We start from the raw sequence: 19,739 nt of genomic DNA on the forward strand, positions 1-19,739 counted from the left end.
AATTTCACGTGATAGTAGATTGTAGTTAAGCCCTCCTAAAAAAGTAGCTGTTACTTCGTTTTGTTATATGGAAGTGGAACTTTAAATGAATGGAATTTTCAGATTCTCATATGCAGAATTTCTATGAAAATTAATTTTTTAGTGGTAGTTCAATTGTAAGCAAGCAGTTTTTATCAATCTAATTTACAAATTAACACCCGTGAACATTATTATATCAAAATATTGAGAATATTTATTAAATTCCAGGTTATAAATAAGTGCGTTTTTTGTAATTTTTTTAAAACTCCAATTATAATATATGTATTTGTACTTTTACTTTAAACCTTTTTGCGAAAAAAATGGTTTTTTAGGTAGGTATTTCTGATAAATTTGTAAGCTGAATTTTTAAATTTTTGTTCCAAGCTCTGGGGAAAAAAAGAAATTGTACTACACACAATGTAATCAAGCTAATTTAAGCCATAATGTACCTCTTCTCTCCTAACTCATAATACTTTACCTCTTAAATTTAGTGTTGCAAAGATCAATTAAACATTAAAAATATGGCTTCTTAAAAGGAAAAATGTTAGTAAAAGAAGAAGTGTCCGTGTAACTCATCAGATTTTTTAATTAATTTTTTATTTTTGTAGATACTACTTAAAATTTTTAACTATCTGGATCCCCAGTTTTTATCAAGAAATATGACCAGAGTTTGCTTACGTTTTACTAAAATATTACACGACGAACTGTTCTGGAAAAAGATGTTAACAAATATAATCATTTTCAAGCATTTGGAGGGAAATGTTACTATGATAAGAAATCCTTTTAACGCTGGATTAGAAGATCATTGGCTTAGCGGTGAGTATTGAGTCTAAATGATTTACCTTTAAATTACAAAAAGTACAGTGTCCCAGACCGATTTGTATCCTAAGTTTTGTATTTTTATTGAGTGGGTACGGAATTTAACTTTAGAAGTTATTTCTTAAATTCTTGTGTATTAACCTTTAAATTGTGCCGGAACGTTCCAGAAGATTGGAAAAAGAATCTTCTAACAATTGAGATTCTAATATGGTTACCAGTGAATGTAAATAGACTTGATAAATTGGGCGAGGTCCTCTCACCATTATCGGTCCCGAATCTGCTACCTGTGTCTCTGTTTATCTTCCAGGAATGGTCGACTTCAGAGTATCCGTAATGATAAATTTAGTGTGTTGTTTGCGTTCTGAAATGGTGATTGGGGATGTGGTCTGGATTGATACTAAGTTGATTTTGTGTATCATGGGTTCTGGTTCATATTTCTGTTAGATCCCTGATTGGACATAGCGGTGTAAGGAATAAATTGGAACCATCTCACACCCCGTTTGTGAGGTTTTGTGAGTTAAAGGAAGAAATACCCATTTATTTCATGACCAAAGTTTTGGATTTAAGGCGATTAGGATCAGAATTTTTAAAAATCAGTCGAATTAGCTGAAAAATTTCAATTTTCAGAGTTTAGTGTGTTTCCATTATAATCCGAGAAACCAAATTACATTAAAAGTGACCCAACTCTTAGCCCCAGCACTATTCACAAAAGCATAAGAAGGTTGGGCATGACAGAGCGCTACATAATGTACAATTGTAAGGTTTCAAGAAAACATCGTTTGAAGGGAAATGTTAAAGGCTTAAAAAGCCCCTTTGGTAATAAGAAATAAGTTCAGAAGGATAGTGAAAATATAGAAACAAAATTAAATGAAGTGCACAAACTTTTTCCAACGTTTTTAACTACTGAAATTACGAGAAGTATGATTTGGATACTTGTTGATTTGTGTGCCTTTTTTCATTTATACTTGACTTTTTAAACTTGATGTTTTTGTTTGGAGGATAATGTTATTACTGTTGACTTCAAAATGTATTGCCATTATTTCGAAATTGAAGTAGCCCGAAAGTGCGAAATTATTTATTTATTTTTTCTAACTTCATTTCTACGCCAAAATTGCCACAGGGTATTTAGAACTTCATTTATGTCATAAGTAAATTCTCACTTTATTCATAGACTATTGATTTAAGGGAAGATTCTGGGGAAGTTGCGATATACCTTAAAATATAGTATTTTTTTTTTTTTTTTAGAGAACGAATATTTATAATATTGAAATATAAAATTATCTATTGTATATTAACATCTGTTAAACAGGAAGAGACGTACTTTGGCGCGATTTAGCAGTAAACCTGAGTTCAATAAAGAAGAAGTGGCAGTTTCAGAAAATTGGTTCACAACTGTTTCGTCAACCACACTTCGCACCAGTGGACACAACTAAAATCATTGGGGTTTGTATACTACTGTATTTGAATTTTGTTTTATTATTTATTAAATAACGATTTTTGTTTATTTAGATGCGATTTATAATAACACTTAGGAAAAACGTACTTTTATTAAAAAGTAATTTAACAATCGAAATATACCCCAGTTTTAACTGTCGATTCGAGACAAAACATGTTCTTATTTAAGTTTTCATATTCGGCCTTCATTACGGGAATAACAACTCAAGAGTTTTAGATCTTACACAAGTAGAGTTCTGTCTTCTGAAACTGGTATTGAGAAAGAAGAAGTATGTCTAGTGAGAATTGGAATTGATTTAGCAAAGATTTTAAATTGTGTATGTAGAGAGTTTTTTTTACTAATAGAAAAAGGCTAAATCGTCTGAAGAATGGGCCACACGACCATGAAGCTGTAAGCCTCAAACATTGCTAGCATTTTCGAAGTCAAAAAAAGCTTCTTAATCTAAATTAAAGACCTTTCGTATAGCAGTATGTACATGTGCAGAGAATGTGCTTGAATCTTGTATGTGTGTGTGTATGTGTTTTTGGAGTGAAGAGTTTTTTGTTGCAAAGAAAAATTGGAGTAATTCATAAAGGAAACTTTTTTTACCTTTCCTTTCTTAAACATTGCAATTATTAATTTTGTTTTCTCATTCTATTAAATACATTCTCTTTCAATTGTAACTGCATAAATAAAATACCATTATTTTTTTTAGTGCCTTCTCTTTTAGTTTTTCTTGTAATTGGTTAAATACAAATTCATTTTATTAAAAAAGTGTCATAATGTGGCAAAGAAAAAAATATTATTTAATTACTATTTAAATCACTAATTTTAAAAATATATTCTGCAGAAAATTATTTTTTAAATGGGGAAAATTAAAATTGTTATTATTAAAATCCGGTAGGATAGTTGTAAGGGTTAATGTAAAGTGATTAATCGGTCTGTTTTAATGGAATGTATAACATTATTTAAGTACTCTACATTAAGGTTTACTAATTGAGTATTTTTACTCCCTATTCATTACATCCTGTGTCTTTTTTAATCATTGGTTCTAAAGACGGACATTTTTTCTTTATAAGTAGAACGGATCAACTATAGTTAGCGGGGGAAGAGATAGAATGGTTAACTTATGGAAAATTAACGCTGATAGTTTGCACTTGGAAGCTATCTATTCTGCCGACCGAAATCATACAGGATGGATTTGGGATATTGATTTCTACGAACCCGATACATTCTTCACATGTAGCTGGGACCACGAAGTCGTGCTGTGGGCTACTGAAGGTTTGCAGCGCCTTTGTTCTTTTAAGTGAGTAAATTTATAAATTATTATTAAATCCATCAATAACGTGTAATGGAGTTTATATAAAATAATGTGTAAAAAAATAATTCATAATAATAAATAATCATAAAAAAATCTAATTCAAGAAGTTCAATGAACTTTAAAAACCATTCCTAACGTTGGATGTTTACAACCACGATATACGAGGCGTATTTTTAAAGTAAGTATCGTATTTAAATAAAAGAAAAACAAGTATACTTTTTTTTAACAATTTTATTTTTGCATGGAAGCCTGTGTCATTCTAATTTTCTACATAAATAACTCTAATATTAATACACTTCTTGTATCGTACAACCAGCTTTTGAATCCCATCCTCATAGAAGTCTACCTGATTTGACAACCACTGCAGCACGGCCGTTTTGACGTCATCATCATCGTCGTGGCACTGATCGCCCACTTGCTTCTTCAAATAAAGAAACAGATTGTAGGCACTGGGCACTAGATCGAGACTGTGCGGAGGGCGACCAAGTTGTTGCATCTTCAGTCAATATTTTCGGTACACAGCGTGAACACAACTTTCGATAATTTAAGCGTCCGGTCACAATTTCATAGAGAACACTTCTTGACACTTGAGGAATCTCATTTATAACGTTGAAATCGTAAAGCGTTTGTGCTCTTTGACTTTTTCGCCAATTTTCTGCACCACATTTTCAGTGATGACTGAAGGTCACCCAATTTGTTCCATATCATGAATATTGGTGCTGCCATCTTTGAAGCTTTAACTCATTTTCGTACCATTGTTTTCTCCATAAACTTCTCTTATCTCACAATGAATTTCAGCCGCTTTCACACCTTTAGCACTAAGAAAACGAATCATAGCGCGTATTTCACAGTCGGCGGGATTCTTAATCGAAGGAGGCTTTTTAAATACCCACAAAGAAACGTAAACACGGTCGAATGTTTTCATAATAGCCAAAACGAAACTTACTTTAAAAAATACGTCTCGCATTTAATATAAAAAATTGATTTTTTATTTTATTATTATTATTTTATTTTTCAGAAAAGAAAAATTTTTTACTCTATTTCTCTGAAAGCTACTTTTAATTTATTAAATTAACGACTTTTGATTTACTTTTACATTTGACTTCATTGTTCACAATCTTTTTTCAACGTTTTGCCCCTAAATGTTTATTTCATAAGTTAAGTACAAAACATATTTTTAAATAACCTTATGTCTTAATTATAGTTGTGGAAAACCTGTCATGGCTATCTCTACTACAAGAGGTTTAGTTGCAGCTGGCTTACATTCGCCAAAAATTATTTTACTAGATCCAAGAATAGGATTTGCACAAGCTAAGAACTCTTTAATTTCTTTTGATATGCATGGCCACACAGTGACAGATGTACTGTTGCTTCCGGAACAAAATCTACTGCTTAGTACTTCTGAAGATAAAAGTTTGTGTTTTTTTGACATTCGTTACCACAAACAGCGCTACAAAACTGTGACAGTATGTAAAGGATGTTAAGTGACTTTTTCCCCTAGAGTTTTGCTTATTTAACAAGTAAATGGTAAACGCTATGATTGTTTTGCTGTAATACATTTAAATTCTTTCAGATTAGCCGTGATAATTCCTTTCCCAGGTGCATTGCACATAAAAGAGGACTTATTTATATAGGTGACAGTCGTGGCAATATTCACATGACTTCTGTAGGAAGTGACGCTTCAGAAAATTTAGTGAGTAAAATAATACAGTACTCTAAATAGTCCATACTAATACTAAGATAATACTAATTTATAGTATGTAGCCCATACTATAAATTAGTATTATCTTACTATTAGTAAGAGGAGGAAGTATGTGATGAGTAAATTTTTTGAATTGTGTTTTCATAGGAAATAATATGAGGTTCCTTGAATGTGAAAAAATTAGCGAAGCCTCACTATCACTCTCTCTTTCTCTCAATCTAGTATATATAGTATATATATATATATATATACGTATATCTAATTTCTCACTAACCAACTCTCTTGCTTTCCGTCTTTCTTCTTTGGCAAGATTGCGAGGAACACAGTTATGTATCTTATAACTTTGGTAATAAAATAAATAAAATCAGTATGCCGGTCAAACTCAAAAATAAATAAAACAGATGTTCAAACATGGTTTTCTGATTAGTTAGCTCTTCCCTCCATAAAATTTTTGTTTGAAATTCGTTGTTTGAAATTCACCAAACGGATAAATGGCTTTATTTGGCGATTGTTTTCATTTTCCGTGATTGAATACAACCATTTTTTTTTTTAATTTCATACATTATTTATTAAGTAAGCAAGTGCCAATTAATTTTTAATCGAAAGAATTGCCCCAAAAAAACTGATTTTTAAAATTAATTTTTCGTTTTTTAATTATTATATCTACGAACCTTAAAAACTTTGATGGAATACCACGTTAAAAAAAAAAATCTGTTAACCAGAAGAGCAACTACACTTTCTCCTGATTTTAAATTAATTAATTAATTTAATGATTTTTATTAAATTCTGTGTACTTATTTATCCAGCTGAAAGACACTTTTACTTGTACATTTGTTGACAAAAGGGTTAGTAAAGAGTCTCTTTGCCTGCCTGTCTGTGGCTTATCTCTAAACTGAAAGTGAATAATTTTGTAATAATTGTTTCACTTTTGTCTAGTGGATTAGTATGTAAGCTGTTATGTCATACGAGCATTCTAAATACAATTTGTCTAATTAATTGTTCTAACTTCAGGTACTGAACGTTGGAACAACTCGATTGATTACATCAGTAGTTCCACATGTATCATGTGTTACAGTTGGAAGCTTTGATGCACATATAAGAATCATTAGTACATGTACAACTCCACCAGTTCTTCTTTGGGATCAGACAATTAACGGACAAGTCACTTCCGTAAGTTAAAAATATATAATTATTTTTTCTGGCGAAAGGAATACTCCTACCAATATGAACAAAATAACTAAATTGTATGCTGAGGAAGTTTATCACCATTCTCTTTGTGCCAGGCCTGCATACTTGCATCAGACTCATCAAGAACCGATGCCAGAGTTGTTAGCTTGGATGTCCTCTTGTATTTAGCTGATACGTATCTTTATTTCAACTGCTAGATTTTGATGCGATGTGAATATTGTCATCTAAGGAAACCTATGTCTCCTGCTGTAGCATTCATACTGCTGTTCTTTTTCCTAATAACTGGTCAGTTTTGCGACACAAACGCTGTCAAATGATATGAGAAAAACTCTAAGAAAAATTGGAATTTAATACTTTGATTTTTTAAAATGTTCTCTTTATCAATATTTAGTTTGTCTGCAATATTAATGAGACATCGACCAAATCCTATAAACTGTTATTGACCAATTGATTTAAGGCGCGTCAGCATCTGAGTTTATTGGCGCCCAAAGCATTAATCAGTGCAGTGCCGGCCTCCAGACACTAAGTCCATCTCCGGATAGTGAGCTATAGAAAGCCCCTAGGAAGGGAAAATCTAAGGGCCAGCAACTGGATTTGAACCCGGGATCTCCGAGTAGCATTGCTAATCCCTTCCCTCAAAGATATTAAAGTTCGTTGTTGTACCACCAAGAAGAAAGAAGTGCTAGCTGTTCTGGACCAACTACCAATATAACTATGAACTTAATTTTAATGGCGTTTTTCAGTCGCACCTTTATTCTTATTGAAACATATGCTTTCTGAGAAAAGATGTATTTTCCAGTTAAGCATATTATATTTTAATGCTAGCTTTCGAACTAGTAATTTTTGGTTTATGTCACTAACATTATATACTAAGGGCAAATTTTAGGTTCTTTTAGAGATCCAAAATAGTTGGTCTGGTAATTATCTGGAAGTGTGTGGTCAGCTTTACTCAAACGAAAAATGCTACCATTTAATCCAAAAATAAGCTTTAGGACTAGATCAGAATCAACCGTAAGTGCCACTCTACTGAATCTATTTTGCAGTTTTTTGGAATTTTTTCGGGATCTGCTCTAAAATTCTCTTTAAACTTCGAAAACTTATTAAAACTGTCCGGTAAGACAGTTGTATAAGGGTTGATCGTCAAAATCTGCATGAAAAAGCGTAACGTTGAAAAACACCCAATTTAGACATTTTTTTTTTCTATAAAAGATACAATTCCCAAATTTTCTTTAAAATATAAGGCAAATATCCTCCTTTATAACTGTAATTTTGTTGCAACAACATAGATTAAATAGATTTCAAGAAATACATTGCTCAAAATGGGCAAAAACGGCATTTTCAGAAAATGTTCTTGTTCGTGTTCTTGTTGTTGTTGTTGTTACTTTTTTTGGAAACAACGTAGCGCCTAAACGCGTGAACCGATTTTCATGAATGAGGTGTCATTCGATTCGGAATTTTATGTAGATGTGCCTTTTGGGGGTTAAGACGCTGTATATCGAATGGGAGAGGAGTTAGCCCCATTTATGTGAGGCCCCCTCCAAAATTATTATTAACTTAACAAAAACTTACAGTTTAAAATGTTAAGTATAAGGGTTGATTAAACGCCAAAAGGTACACAAATCAGCAAGTACCCAACATTTCATTAATACTTCATTGATATTATTTAAGTAATTTTACTGTATTAATTTTCATTAATATTTTTTAGAATTTATTAGATGTCACATACCCTTATGCTGGCCATTTTCATCTACAAAATATTTGTTCAAGTACCACACCATTTAACTTAAATTGACTGTAATATCTATTTATCTATATTAATAAAACTATTGATTACAGGTGAAAAAGAAAACGTTATAAAATATATATATATATATATATATATACATATATATATATATATATACATATATATGAGGCTAAAAAAAATGCATAAACTTTTTACAAAAATGCTTATACCAACATACATCAATGATTTTATTTTATTTTTAAATAAAAATCGTCGATTAAAGTAATTGTTATTTTATGAAGTAGTCAAACGTTTATAATAATAGGTAATAATTAATCTAGCTTTATCGCAAATAATATAGTTTTCTTCAATTAAATTTTCGATCTAGGTATTCTTCTCACAATTGTAATATAAAATAAATAAAAAATGCATACTTTTTAGGACAGCTAATTATTCCAGTATTTTACTATAAGTAAAATTAGGGGGACTAAATTAAATTAAAAATGAGAAATGAATAATAATAAAAATCGTCGGTTTAAGTTCATTCTTCGATTAAAGTAATTGTTACTTTATGTAGTAGTCAAATTTTATAATAATAGGTAATAATTAATCTGGCTGTATAGTAAATAATATAGTTTTCTTCAATTACATTCTCAATCTAGGTGTTCTTCCCACAATGTTATGTATATATGTAATATAAAATCAATAAGATAGGCATATTTTTAGGAGAGCTAACTATTCCAGTATTTTATTATAAGAAAAATTAGGGGGACTAAATTAAATTAAAAATGAGAAATGAATAATTATTGTTGAATAATCTACTTGTTATTAACTGTGTTATTTGGGCTCACGAATATTTCCGTAAGACGAATTCAAGACTGAAATATTGTTTTAGATCCTCCGTGATTAAAATTTAAACAGTAGCCGACTCTAACTTCGTCTTTTTCTACTTTAACAAGCATGAATATGTGACAGAATAAAGGGCATATTAAAGAGAAATCAGAAGAATATGTTAATTTGGAATAGAGCTAAAATAAAGTACCTATTTAATAACAAAGATATATAATATACATTTTATAACAATTATAAAAAAAAATATTATGAATGAACTGGCCAGCATAAGGGTATCTAATAAATTCTAAAAAATATTAATGAAAATTAATACAGTAAAATTACTTAAATAATATCAATGAAGTATTAATGAAATGTTGGGTACTTGCTGATTTGTGTACCTTTTGGCGTTTAATCAACCCTTATACTTAACATTTTAAACTGTAAGTTTTTGTTAAGGAGATTTTTGTACCTTTTGGATAGATTTTCATTTTTGTTTATTTTGCTAAGTTACATATCTGCTTTACTGCTTTTTTTAAATTAGGAATAAGCAATTCTATCATTATAACCTGATAAGGTGTTAAGTAGGAACCGTAACTACCACTGGAGAGATCTTTTTAAAGAATGATTATAGTTGCGGTCCCCAAACCATCCTCAATAACAATTTTTTTGAGAAAGCCTTTTTATATAAAATAGGAAGGTATTTGTACGTAAAAAGCAAATTTAAACTGCGATTTCAGACCTTCCTTTTAAGAGGAGTAAGAAAAATAAACGGGCGATTACAGTACTTCTCCCTAAAAGGCAAAGAGGCAAAGATTTTGAATCGAACGACAATTCATTAATGTAAATAGGTTCACCCATTGATAATTTTAACGATTTCAGTACTTCCTCTTAGTAGGTGTAAGAGCATGATGGCACTTCACAGCCATGTGGAGGAGCTTTAATCACTTCTTCGTGCTAAATTTTATCAAAATCGGACAAAGCGTTATAGAAATATTGGTAATAATAGTTTTAGAAACGGCCATACTTGGGTGGGGGAAACTCCCCTCCATATGAGGCGTAGCGACGAGACTTTTAAAGTGCAAATCTGTACAAAATTTCGATTCGAATGACACTTCATTCATGAAAATCAGTTCACTTGTCGATAATTTGAAACGATTGCTATACTTCCCCTTAACTAGTGTAAGAGCAGATCGCCGCTTTAATGTTACGTAGGGGAGCCCTAACTCTATCATCCTACCAAATTTTATCAAAATCGGGCTAAGATTTACAGAGTAATTAGTAATAATAATTTTGAAGGGGGCCTTACATAAAGGGGGCTAACTCCTCTCTAATTCGGTGTACAGCGTCGAGACCCCCAAAAGGCACATCTACATAAAATTCCGAATCGAATGTCACCTCATTCATGAAAATCGGTTCATGCGTTTAGGCGCTACGTAGTTTACAAAAAAGGTAACAACAACAACAACAACAACAACAAGAAGAAGAAGAACAAGAACAACAATTTCTGAAAATGCCGTTTTTGCTCATTTTCGGCAACTTTCAATAAGATAGGCATATTTTTAGGAGAGCTAACTATTCCAGTATTTTATTATAAGAAAAATTAGGGGGACTAAATTAAATTAAAAATGAGAAATGAATAATTATTGTTGAATAATCTACTTGTTATTAACTGTGTTATTTGGGCTCACGAATATTTCCGTAAGACGAATTCAAGACTGAAATATTGTTTTAGATCCTCCGTGATTAAAATTTAAACAGTAGCCGACTCTAACTTCGTCTTTTTCTACTTTAACAAGCATGAATATGTGACAGAATAAAGGGCATATTAAAGAGAAATCAGAAGAATATGTTAATTTGGAATAGAGCTAAAATAAAGTACCTATTTAATAACAAAGATATATAATATACATTTTATAACAATTATAAAAAAAAATATTATGAATGAACTGGCCAGCATAAGGGTATCTAATAAATTCTAAAAAATATTAATGAAAATTAATACAGTAAAATTACTTAAATAATATCAATGAAGTATTAATGAAATGTTGGGTACTTGCTGATTTGTGTACCTTTTGGCGTTTAATCAACCCTTATACTTAACATTTTAAACTGTAAGTTTTTGTTAAGGAGATTTTTGTACCTCTTGGATAGATTTTCCTTTTTGTCTATTTTGTAAAGTTACATATCTGCTTTACAGATTTTTTTAAAATTTGGAATAAGAAATACTATCATTATAACCTGATAAAGGTTATAATGATAGTATTTCTTATTCCAAATTTTTTTAAAAAAAAAAAAAATATATATATATATATATATATAACCTGATAAAGTGTTAAGACGGAACCGTAACTACCACTGGAGAGATCTTTTTAAAGAATGATTATAGTTGCGGTCCCCAAACCATCCTCAATAACACTTTTTTTGAAAAAGCGTTTTGAATAAAATAGTAAGGTATTTGTACGTAAATAGCAATATTAAACTGCGATTTCAGTACTTCCTTTTAAGAGGAGTAAGAAAAATAAACTGCGAATACAGTACAATTTCTCCCTAAAAGGCAAAGAGACAAAGATTTTGAATCGAACGACAATTCATTGATGTAAATCGGTTCACTCATTGATAATTTTAACGATTGCAGTACTTCCTCTTAGTAGGAGTAAGAGCATGATGGCACTTCACAGCCACGTAGAGGAGCTTTAACCGCTTCTTCGTGCTAAATTTTATCAAAATCGGACTAAGGGTTATAGAAATATTGGTAATAATAGTTTAAGAAAGGGCCTTATTTGGGTGGGGCGAACTCCCCTCCTTATGAGGCACAACGTCGAGACTTTTAAAGTGCAAATCTGTACAAAATTTCGATTCGAATGACACTTCATTCATCGGTTCACGCGTTTAGGCCATTAAAGCGACGTTCTGCTCTTACACCTACTAAGAGGAAGTTCTGCAATCGTTCAAATTATCGACGTACGAACTGATTTTAATGAATTAATTGTCTATCAATTTGAAATTTTAGATACGGTAGATACGGTTTTTTGGGGTCTCGATGGTATACTTAGGAGGGGAGTTTGCCCCACGTAAATGAAGCCCTCTTTTAAACGGTTATTAATAATAATTCTGTAAATCCTCGCCTGCCTTTGATAAAATTAGTCAAGAAGAATTTTCAATACGTGACATTTAAGTGTCATCCTGCTCTTACACCTACTAAGGGTAAGTATTTGCAATCATGCAGTATTTGCAGTTTAAATACTCTTTGTCCGTTTGCGGAGAAGAACTGTAATTGCAAATCATTTTTCTTTCCTCTCTTTAGATGTTATTGTGATCACAGCATGTTTTCTCTTACATCCCTTAAGAGGAAGTAGTGTTATCAAAATTTATCTTTTTTCTTTTATTGGAAGGTACTGGTAATTGCAATTTTCTTTCTATTATCCCTCTTAATGGTTGTAATTATTCATCACTTAATTCCACAACATTTCTCCATTCTCCGTCTTCTTCCCACCAACTTGTTACCATTTCCTCATAACTTGTGTCAGTTTTTTTTCATCCTAGATCTTCCAAATAATTATTCTCATATATTTAAAAAATCATTGGATGTATAAATTGGTTTCTACCAAGGAACAAAAAGAAAAATCTATCCAAAAGGTACAAAAATCCCCTTTAACAAAAAGTTAGTTATACTTAAAAGTTAAATATAAGAGTTGATTAAACGCCAAAAGGTACACAAATCAGCAAGTACCTATCATTTTATTCATACTTCTAGAATCATAATTTTTAGAATGTATTAGATGTCACAAACCCTTATGCTGACCATTTTTATGCATAAAATATTTGTTCAGTAATGAGTAGCACCCATTTAATTTAGATTGTATAGGAGGTACTAAACTATTCATGCACAGGTCTAAACAAAAAAGGTTAATGAAAAATATAATTGTTTTGACTTTAAAATTAAAAATGCATATACCAACGTATATACCGATTTTATTTTGTTTTTGTTTTTGACAACTGATTTAAACGGAAGTTAAGCACAGCAGAAAGAAGTCAAAATCGTCGGTTTAATTTCATTGTTAAATTAAACTGATTGGTACTTTACTTTATGCAGTAGTTAAGCATTATAATAATATGTAATCAATAATTAATCTAGTTTGTTAAATGGTAATGTAGTTTTCTTCAATTACATTGTTAATCTAGGTGTTCTCTCCACTAAGTAATATATGTGTAATATAAAATAGATATGCATATTTTTAGTTGGTTATAAAAGTTCTTTACAAGTACTCAATACATTAAAAAGGGTTAAAAAGTAAAAAAGTAAAAGGGCTACATTAAATTGAAGTTTGAAAATGAATGAATTATAATTACAAGTATTATTTATTTGTTACTAACCATGTAATTTGTGCTCACGTAAGACGAATTCAAGACTGAAATTTCTTTTTAATATGCGAGTGAATGTGATGATTATTCAGAATAAAGATAAATCGCAAGAATAATTTGGAATAGAGTTAAAATGAAATGCCTTTTTAATACTAACTGTTATGATGGGATACATCTTTTATTGTTGTTACAAAAAAATATTTATTTATTTATTTATTTTATTTTTGTCTTTATTATAATTTAGTACACATCTATACAATACAAAATAGTCAAACTTGAACTTAAAAAATTCCTTTTTAAACAATAAAAAAATTCGCTTCGGCGGTACATATACTAAAAAAAATATTTATGGGTGATTAAAGGCCAGCGCAAGGGTCTGTGACATCTAATACATTCTAAAAATTATGATTCTAGAAGTATGAATGAAAAGTTGGGTACTAGCTGATTTGTGTACCTTTTGTGGTTTAATCAACCCTCATACTTTACATAAAACTGTGTTTTTGTTAAAGGGGTTATTTAATATGTATTTTCATTTTGAAACAAATTCGATTAAGGGCAGATACTACGGTCGACGGACTGGTTGAGCTTTCTTCTAAATTTTCTTTCTTATAATGTATGGACTGAACAACAATTAAATATCAATAAGGATAAGTACGCAACCAATATTCCAACTTGGAAGAACTAGTTCATTTAATTGAAATAATTGAGATTTAGCGTTTATGATTCCCTTTAAGGCGAACGTATATATTATTGGGGTCAACTACTTTTTAGAACAAATTTGTAAGTTTAAATAAAATTAAATTACGCAAACTATTGGTAGAGAAAATCGGCATAGTGTTCACACTTGATGTTTTAAAATCTTACTCATTTCTTTTTGAATTCTATGTTTATTTTTTTGTTTTTAATTCATTATTACCCAATTAAAAAAATTAAAAAAAAGAAGCGAATCTTTAAAAAAAAAGAGTATAAACCATTGAAATAATAATTCATCCATAATATTTAGTATTCAATCAACATCAAAGAAAAATGTTCCCAATTTAATCTAAATCAAAACAAAGTAAAAATTCAAATTTACAAATATTGGTAACATTTTTCACTGGAAAATTGGTTATTTATTTATTGCAATATTGTGCATCTAACATCATTATTACGTTCAATGGGGGGGGAAAAAAAGTTTAAAGTTTTAGTGCTTAAAATAGAGACACTCGCTATTTGTTTACCAGTTATGCTGTCTGCGAAATTTACTCGAGGGGTGCCAGAAGTTTTTCGTTAGTATTGCAGCACAAAAGTCGAAAATTTACGTGTCGGTGGCACTGTCCATTGGTAATGAGAAAATTTGAAAAAGTCAAATGAATTGTTTGATTCATCTTGATTAATATTTTTAGATGGTACTCCAATTTGACGCCAATGTAAGGTGCTTTATTTATTAACTTCCTCAACTATGCAGCTAAAACGCTGAAATTTCCGAGATTGGCAGCACTAATGGTTTGTAAAATAGAAATATTAAAGAGTACAATTTCCTGAAGCAAAATTTTTGACTTCTAAAGGACTCCAAAGCTATTCATATTTAATTTGGCCGGTCACATTATTATGAAATAACATCATTAATCCATATTTTTGTTCTTAGGTTGATCAGTATAAGGATTTGATAGCAGCATCTTCTGCACTGGGATCTGTGAACCTTTATAAGCCAATTAACCAATTATAATTTAAATTATTTCAAAATTTATGCTGCATGGCGAACCCTAATCAGTAAAGGTAACAAATTTATTCCAAGTACTACTCATTTCCTATTGAATAAATTTAACAAAACCTTCGATTTTAAGATTTAGAAAAATTATTATTATTTAACAGCGCATCGACTATTGAGGTAGTCAAGAGGCGCCTAAAGTTATTATTATTTGTCTCTGTGGGAAGGCACTATTTTTTAAGGAATTAAAGGTTCGAATCTTAGTTGGTAGGTTAATTTGTCTATGTATTATCTTTATTTTTATTTATTTCAGAGTATTACTATTATTATGTTTTATGATTTAAGGCGCGTCAACGTCTGCGGTCATTGGCGCCCGGAGTTTTTTTTCAGTGTATTGCCGGCCTCTGGACAGTGTTCTCTTGTTACAGACAACACTTTCCCTAACCGGGCTAGAGCTGTAAAAAAAACTCCTAGGAAGAGAAATCTAAGTCAGCAGTTGGATTCGAAACCGGGATTTCCACGTTGGAATTCACTGTACGCTAGCAGTGAGCTAATCCCTTTCACGATTATTATTATTATTATTATTAATACTACTAAATTAATAATGTTATTACATATTGGGGTTTCGTAAATTCTCTGTTATAAAAATTAGTAGCGCCTAATTTATTACTTTTATATTGATTGTTTTTAATTGATATTTCCTCCCTGTAACTAATCCCTTCTCCACTGATCAGCTAGTGGACGCTGCTGTTCCTTCTAAACTCTAGGGCAGACCCCAACCCGCCAACCCGCGGCCAGCCTTGAATAATTTTATGGCCCGCGAAATTCATCCAAATTTAAAAAAAAATTGTTTATTATCTCCAAATGGAATTGATTGACTTACAATGTAATAATGAACTATAAAACACATTTTTTGAAACATCAGAATAAAAATAGATTTTTATAACACTTATGGCACAAAAAAAAAATTATTTAATTTGAGAAATCTAGCCCAAAAAGTTGTGAGCGCATTTGGATCAGCTTAGACATGCTAATCGTTTTTTTCAAAAATGAAATTTACCAAACATAAACTTACGCTGCAGAAATTCTGAAAATTAATTATTATATGGATAGTACTCATTTACCTGTACGACTGTCACAAATGCAGTTTTCTAGCTGTATTTATAAAGAAGTTATAAGGTGATAAATTTTGGGTGCTTTACATTTTTTTCATATTTCTAACTGTTGTGCCTCCTATTCTATTGGTTTAATCTCTGCGAAAAATGAGACAATTATAGTACTCGTTTACCTCTACAATTGTGCGCAATTTCAGCTTTCTAGCTGTATTTATGAAGAAAGTATAAGGCGATAAAGTTTGGGTGTTTTGTATTTTTTCATATTTCGAATTGTTGTACCTCCTGTCCTATTAATGCAATCCCTGCAGCGTTCTAGCTGTATTTTTGAAGGAGATGTAAGGTATAAATTTTGGGAACTTCACATGTCCTGTAATTCTGTAATAATGCACACTATTACACATTTTAGAAATATCAGAATCAAAAATAGATTTTTATAACACAAACGCAAAATTTTCTAATTTGAGAAATTGGGCACAAAAAGCTCTTTTGGATCTACTTTCACCTGCGAATCTTTTTTTTCGAAAATGAATTTTACCAAACATAAATCACGCACGAACTTAACGGATGAAAACCTGCAACATCAATTACGCTGAGCAAACACGCACATTGAGATCGACTTGTAAGAGGTAAAGTGTAAGAGTTGAGAAACAAATATCTCACTAAGTAAATAAATTAAATATTATTCGACCATCTCATAATTGTCATTATTATTTTATCTATGTTTATATGTATAAATTATAATTAAAACAATAAAAATTATAAATTCTGTTGTAAATTTTCACTGCAAATATTTTTTGTAGTGGTTCCAATTTAATAGAGATTTACATATAATTTTATATGCGGCCTGTGCAGGCTTATAATGAATTTCCAAAGTGGCCCTCAGGATCATTTGGGTTGGCCACCCTGCTCTAGGGGATAGTTTGGAGCGTAACATCCTGAAAAGGGACGAACACCTGAAACTTCTAACTGATTAAGCTATTATGTAAAAACTTAAAATCTCTTGGTTTATTCAGCAATTTCTTTTAGGCACCCCACTAACTAATTGACATGTAATGCTCATCAAATTCAAGTGTAGGATTTTCTCGAACAATACTATAACTTTATCAGAGTATTATAAGAAGATTATCATTATTATTTTTTTATTCTGTGTATAAGCTATAAACCATTACCGAAGAGTCCACTGCATACATGAATTAAAATGTATGATAAAATTGCAAAAGATGAATGTAGTAGTTTAGATTACAGATTTTATCTTTTTACATAAAGAAATTTGTACCTGATACACATTAATTTTTATTGTTTTATTGATTGGAACACCAAAATTAAAATATTCTTCTACTCCCGCAGTGTTTTCAAGTAAAAATATAATGGATATTGGTTGAATTTTTGGTTCTCCCTAATCTGCAAAGCTTAATTTATTTTCAAACACGTTTTAACACATTGATATGTTCTGATCTGTACTGGGATTCAGATTCGACCATTACCATTCATGATCAGGAAACATAAACAGTTTTTTTAATTGGTGTGTCCAATTGTAACTTTCATTCGGATTAGAATTATTTTCTAATTTGTCTGGTTAAAACAAAGTCTAGGCAATCTATTAGCTGACATGTTTGAAATTGTGACATACCAATGCAAAGTTAACTTAAGTATAACGTTACTGATTTTATTTTTGCCCAGTTCACTCATAAAATAATTGAATAATTGCTGGCCAATGAAATACGAACTTGAAATACTTGGTGAGCACAGATTCTAATTAAAACAAAGTCTAGGCAGTCTATTAGCTGGCATATTTGAAATTGTGACACACCTATGCAGAGTTAACTTAAGTATAACGTTACTGATTTTATTTTTGCCCAGTTCACTCATTAAAACTGTCCGGTAGGATAATCAGATTATAATGATAGAATTGCTTATTCCAAATTTTAAAAAAATCTGTAGAGCAGATATGTAACTTTACAAAATAGACAAAAAGGAAAAATCTGTCCAAAAGGTTATTAAATAGGTACTTTATTTTAACTCTATTCCAAATTATTCTTCTGATTTATCTTTAATATGCCCTTTATTCTGAGTAGTCACATATAAGTGCATGTTAAAGCAGAAAAAGACAAAGTTAGAGTCGGCTACTGTTTAAATTTGAATCACGGATTTAAAACAATATTTGATTCTTGAATTCGTCTTACCGAAATATTCGTGAGCACAAATAACGCACAGTTAATAACAAGTAAATTATTCAACAATAATTATTCATTTCTCAATTGTAATTTAACTTAGTCCCCCTAATTTTTCTTATAATAAAATACTGGAATAGTTAGCTCTCCTAAAAATATGCCTATCTTATTGATTTTATATTACATATATACATAACATTGTGGGAAGAACACCTAGATTGAGAATGTAATTGAAGAAAACTATATTATTTACTATACAGCCAGATTAATTATTACCTATTATTATAAAATTTGACTACTACATAAAGTAACAATTACTTTAATCGAAGAATGAACTTAAACCGACGATTTTTATTTAAAAATAAAAATAAACAAAATCATTGATTTATGTTGGTGTAAGCATTTTTTAAAAAAGGTTTTTAAATTTTTTAGTCTCATAATTTTGTCTATTTTTTATAACGTTTTTCTTTTTAACCTGTAATTAATAGTTTGATTATTATAGATATCAAAGTCAATCTACAGTGCTACTTGAACAAATATTTTTTAGATGAAAATGGCCAGCATAATGGCCTGTGACATCTAATAAATTCTAAAAAATATTAATGAAAAGTTAATGCAGTAAAATTACTTAAATGATATTGATATCAATGAAGTATGAATGAAATGTTGGGTACTTCCCGATTTGTGTACCTTTTGGCGTTTAATCAACCCTTATACTCAACTTTTTAAAGTGTAAGTTTTTGTTAAAGAGATAAAATAATTGAATTGCTGGCCAATGAAATACGTACTTGAAATAATTGGTGAGCACAGATTCTAATTTTATAAATAACGAAGTGACTTCCGCACCATAAACGAGAACAGATCGTATTAAACTCTCAAATAATTTTTCTTTCGTAACCAAATAGATAATTTAGAATTGGTTAATATACCTATAACTTCACTATGGCTGCAGTTGATTAGTTTATCATTTCTACACTTGTTGCTTTGGAAAATAATTAAAACAGTAAACTATGTTCAATTTTTTATTATTATAATAAAATTGTGTTTTTTCGGCTGTGCAATCATAATTTTTGTTTTATCAATATTTACTTCCAAACCGTTATTTATAGTATACTTTGAAGTTAAAAAATAGGCGATAAAACATCTCCCTGAGTTATTTTTATAGGTTCCGAGATAAGTCATTTATTTAAATTGTAACTAAAACTTCTCAAGTTCTCCAAAAATTTTATAATTTTTCTGCTAATGCAAAACTCACGTAATTTATTCCACAGCAAATTGTGATTAATAGAGCCAAAAACTTTCTTGAAGTCAACAAACTCACATATAATTGCCGTTCTTTCCACAGACAAAATTAGTGA

At 30.3% G+C, this 19,739-nt stretch overlaps 1 protein-coding gene across 5 annotated transcripts in view; it reads left to right on the plus strand.

Annotated features, from left to right (window-relative positions):
• LOC141457490 (F-box/WD repeat-containing protein 9-like) overlaps window positions 1-19,739 on the plus strand; it is a 34,725-nt gene that overhangs the window by 7,644 nt on the left and 7,342 nt on the right. For 2 of the 5 annotated variants that reach the window (XM_074134555.1, XM_074134559.1), the window contains 9 exons: window positions 627-834; window positions 2,147-2,280; window positions 3,355-3,578; window positions 4,798-5,059; window positions 5,167-5,286; window positions 6,307-6,465; window positions 15,033-15,163; window positions 15,260-15,362; window positions 15,441-19,162. In XM_074134555.1, the coding sequence (XP_073990656.1) occupies window positions 627-834; window positions 2,147-2,280; window positions 3,355-3,578; window positions 4,798-5,059; window positions 5,167-5,286; window positions 6,307-6,465; window positions 15,033-15,113 (1,188 nt within the window). In that variant the 3' untranslated portion in view covers window positions 15,114-15,163; window positions 15,260-15,362; window positions 15,441-19,162. Of the gene's footprint in view, window positions 1-626; window positions 835-2,146; window positions 2,281-3,354; window positions 3,579-4,797; window positions 5,060-5,166; window positions 5,287-6,306; window positions 6,466-15,032; window positions 15,164-15,259; window positions 15,363-15,440; window positions 19,163-19,739 lie in introns of those variants that run through there. The other 3 variants (XM_074134556.1, XM_074134558.1, XM_074134557.1) reach the window with 3 other exon arrangements.

Source organism: Rhodnius prolixus, unplaced genomic scaffold (genome assembly GCF_049639745.1).
Source record: "Rhodnius prolixus isolate KJV_2025 unplaced genomic scaffold, Rpr scaffold_16, whole genome shotgun sequence".
Lineage (NCBI taxonomy): Eukaryota > Metazoa > Arthropoda > Insecta > Hemiptera > Reduviidae > Rhodnius > Rhodnius prolixus.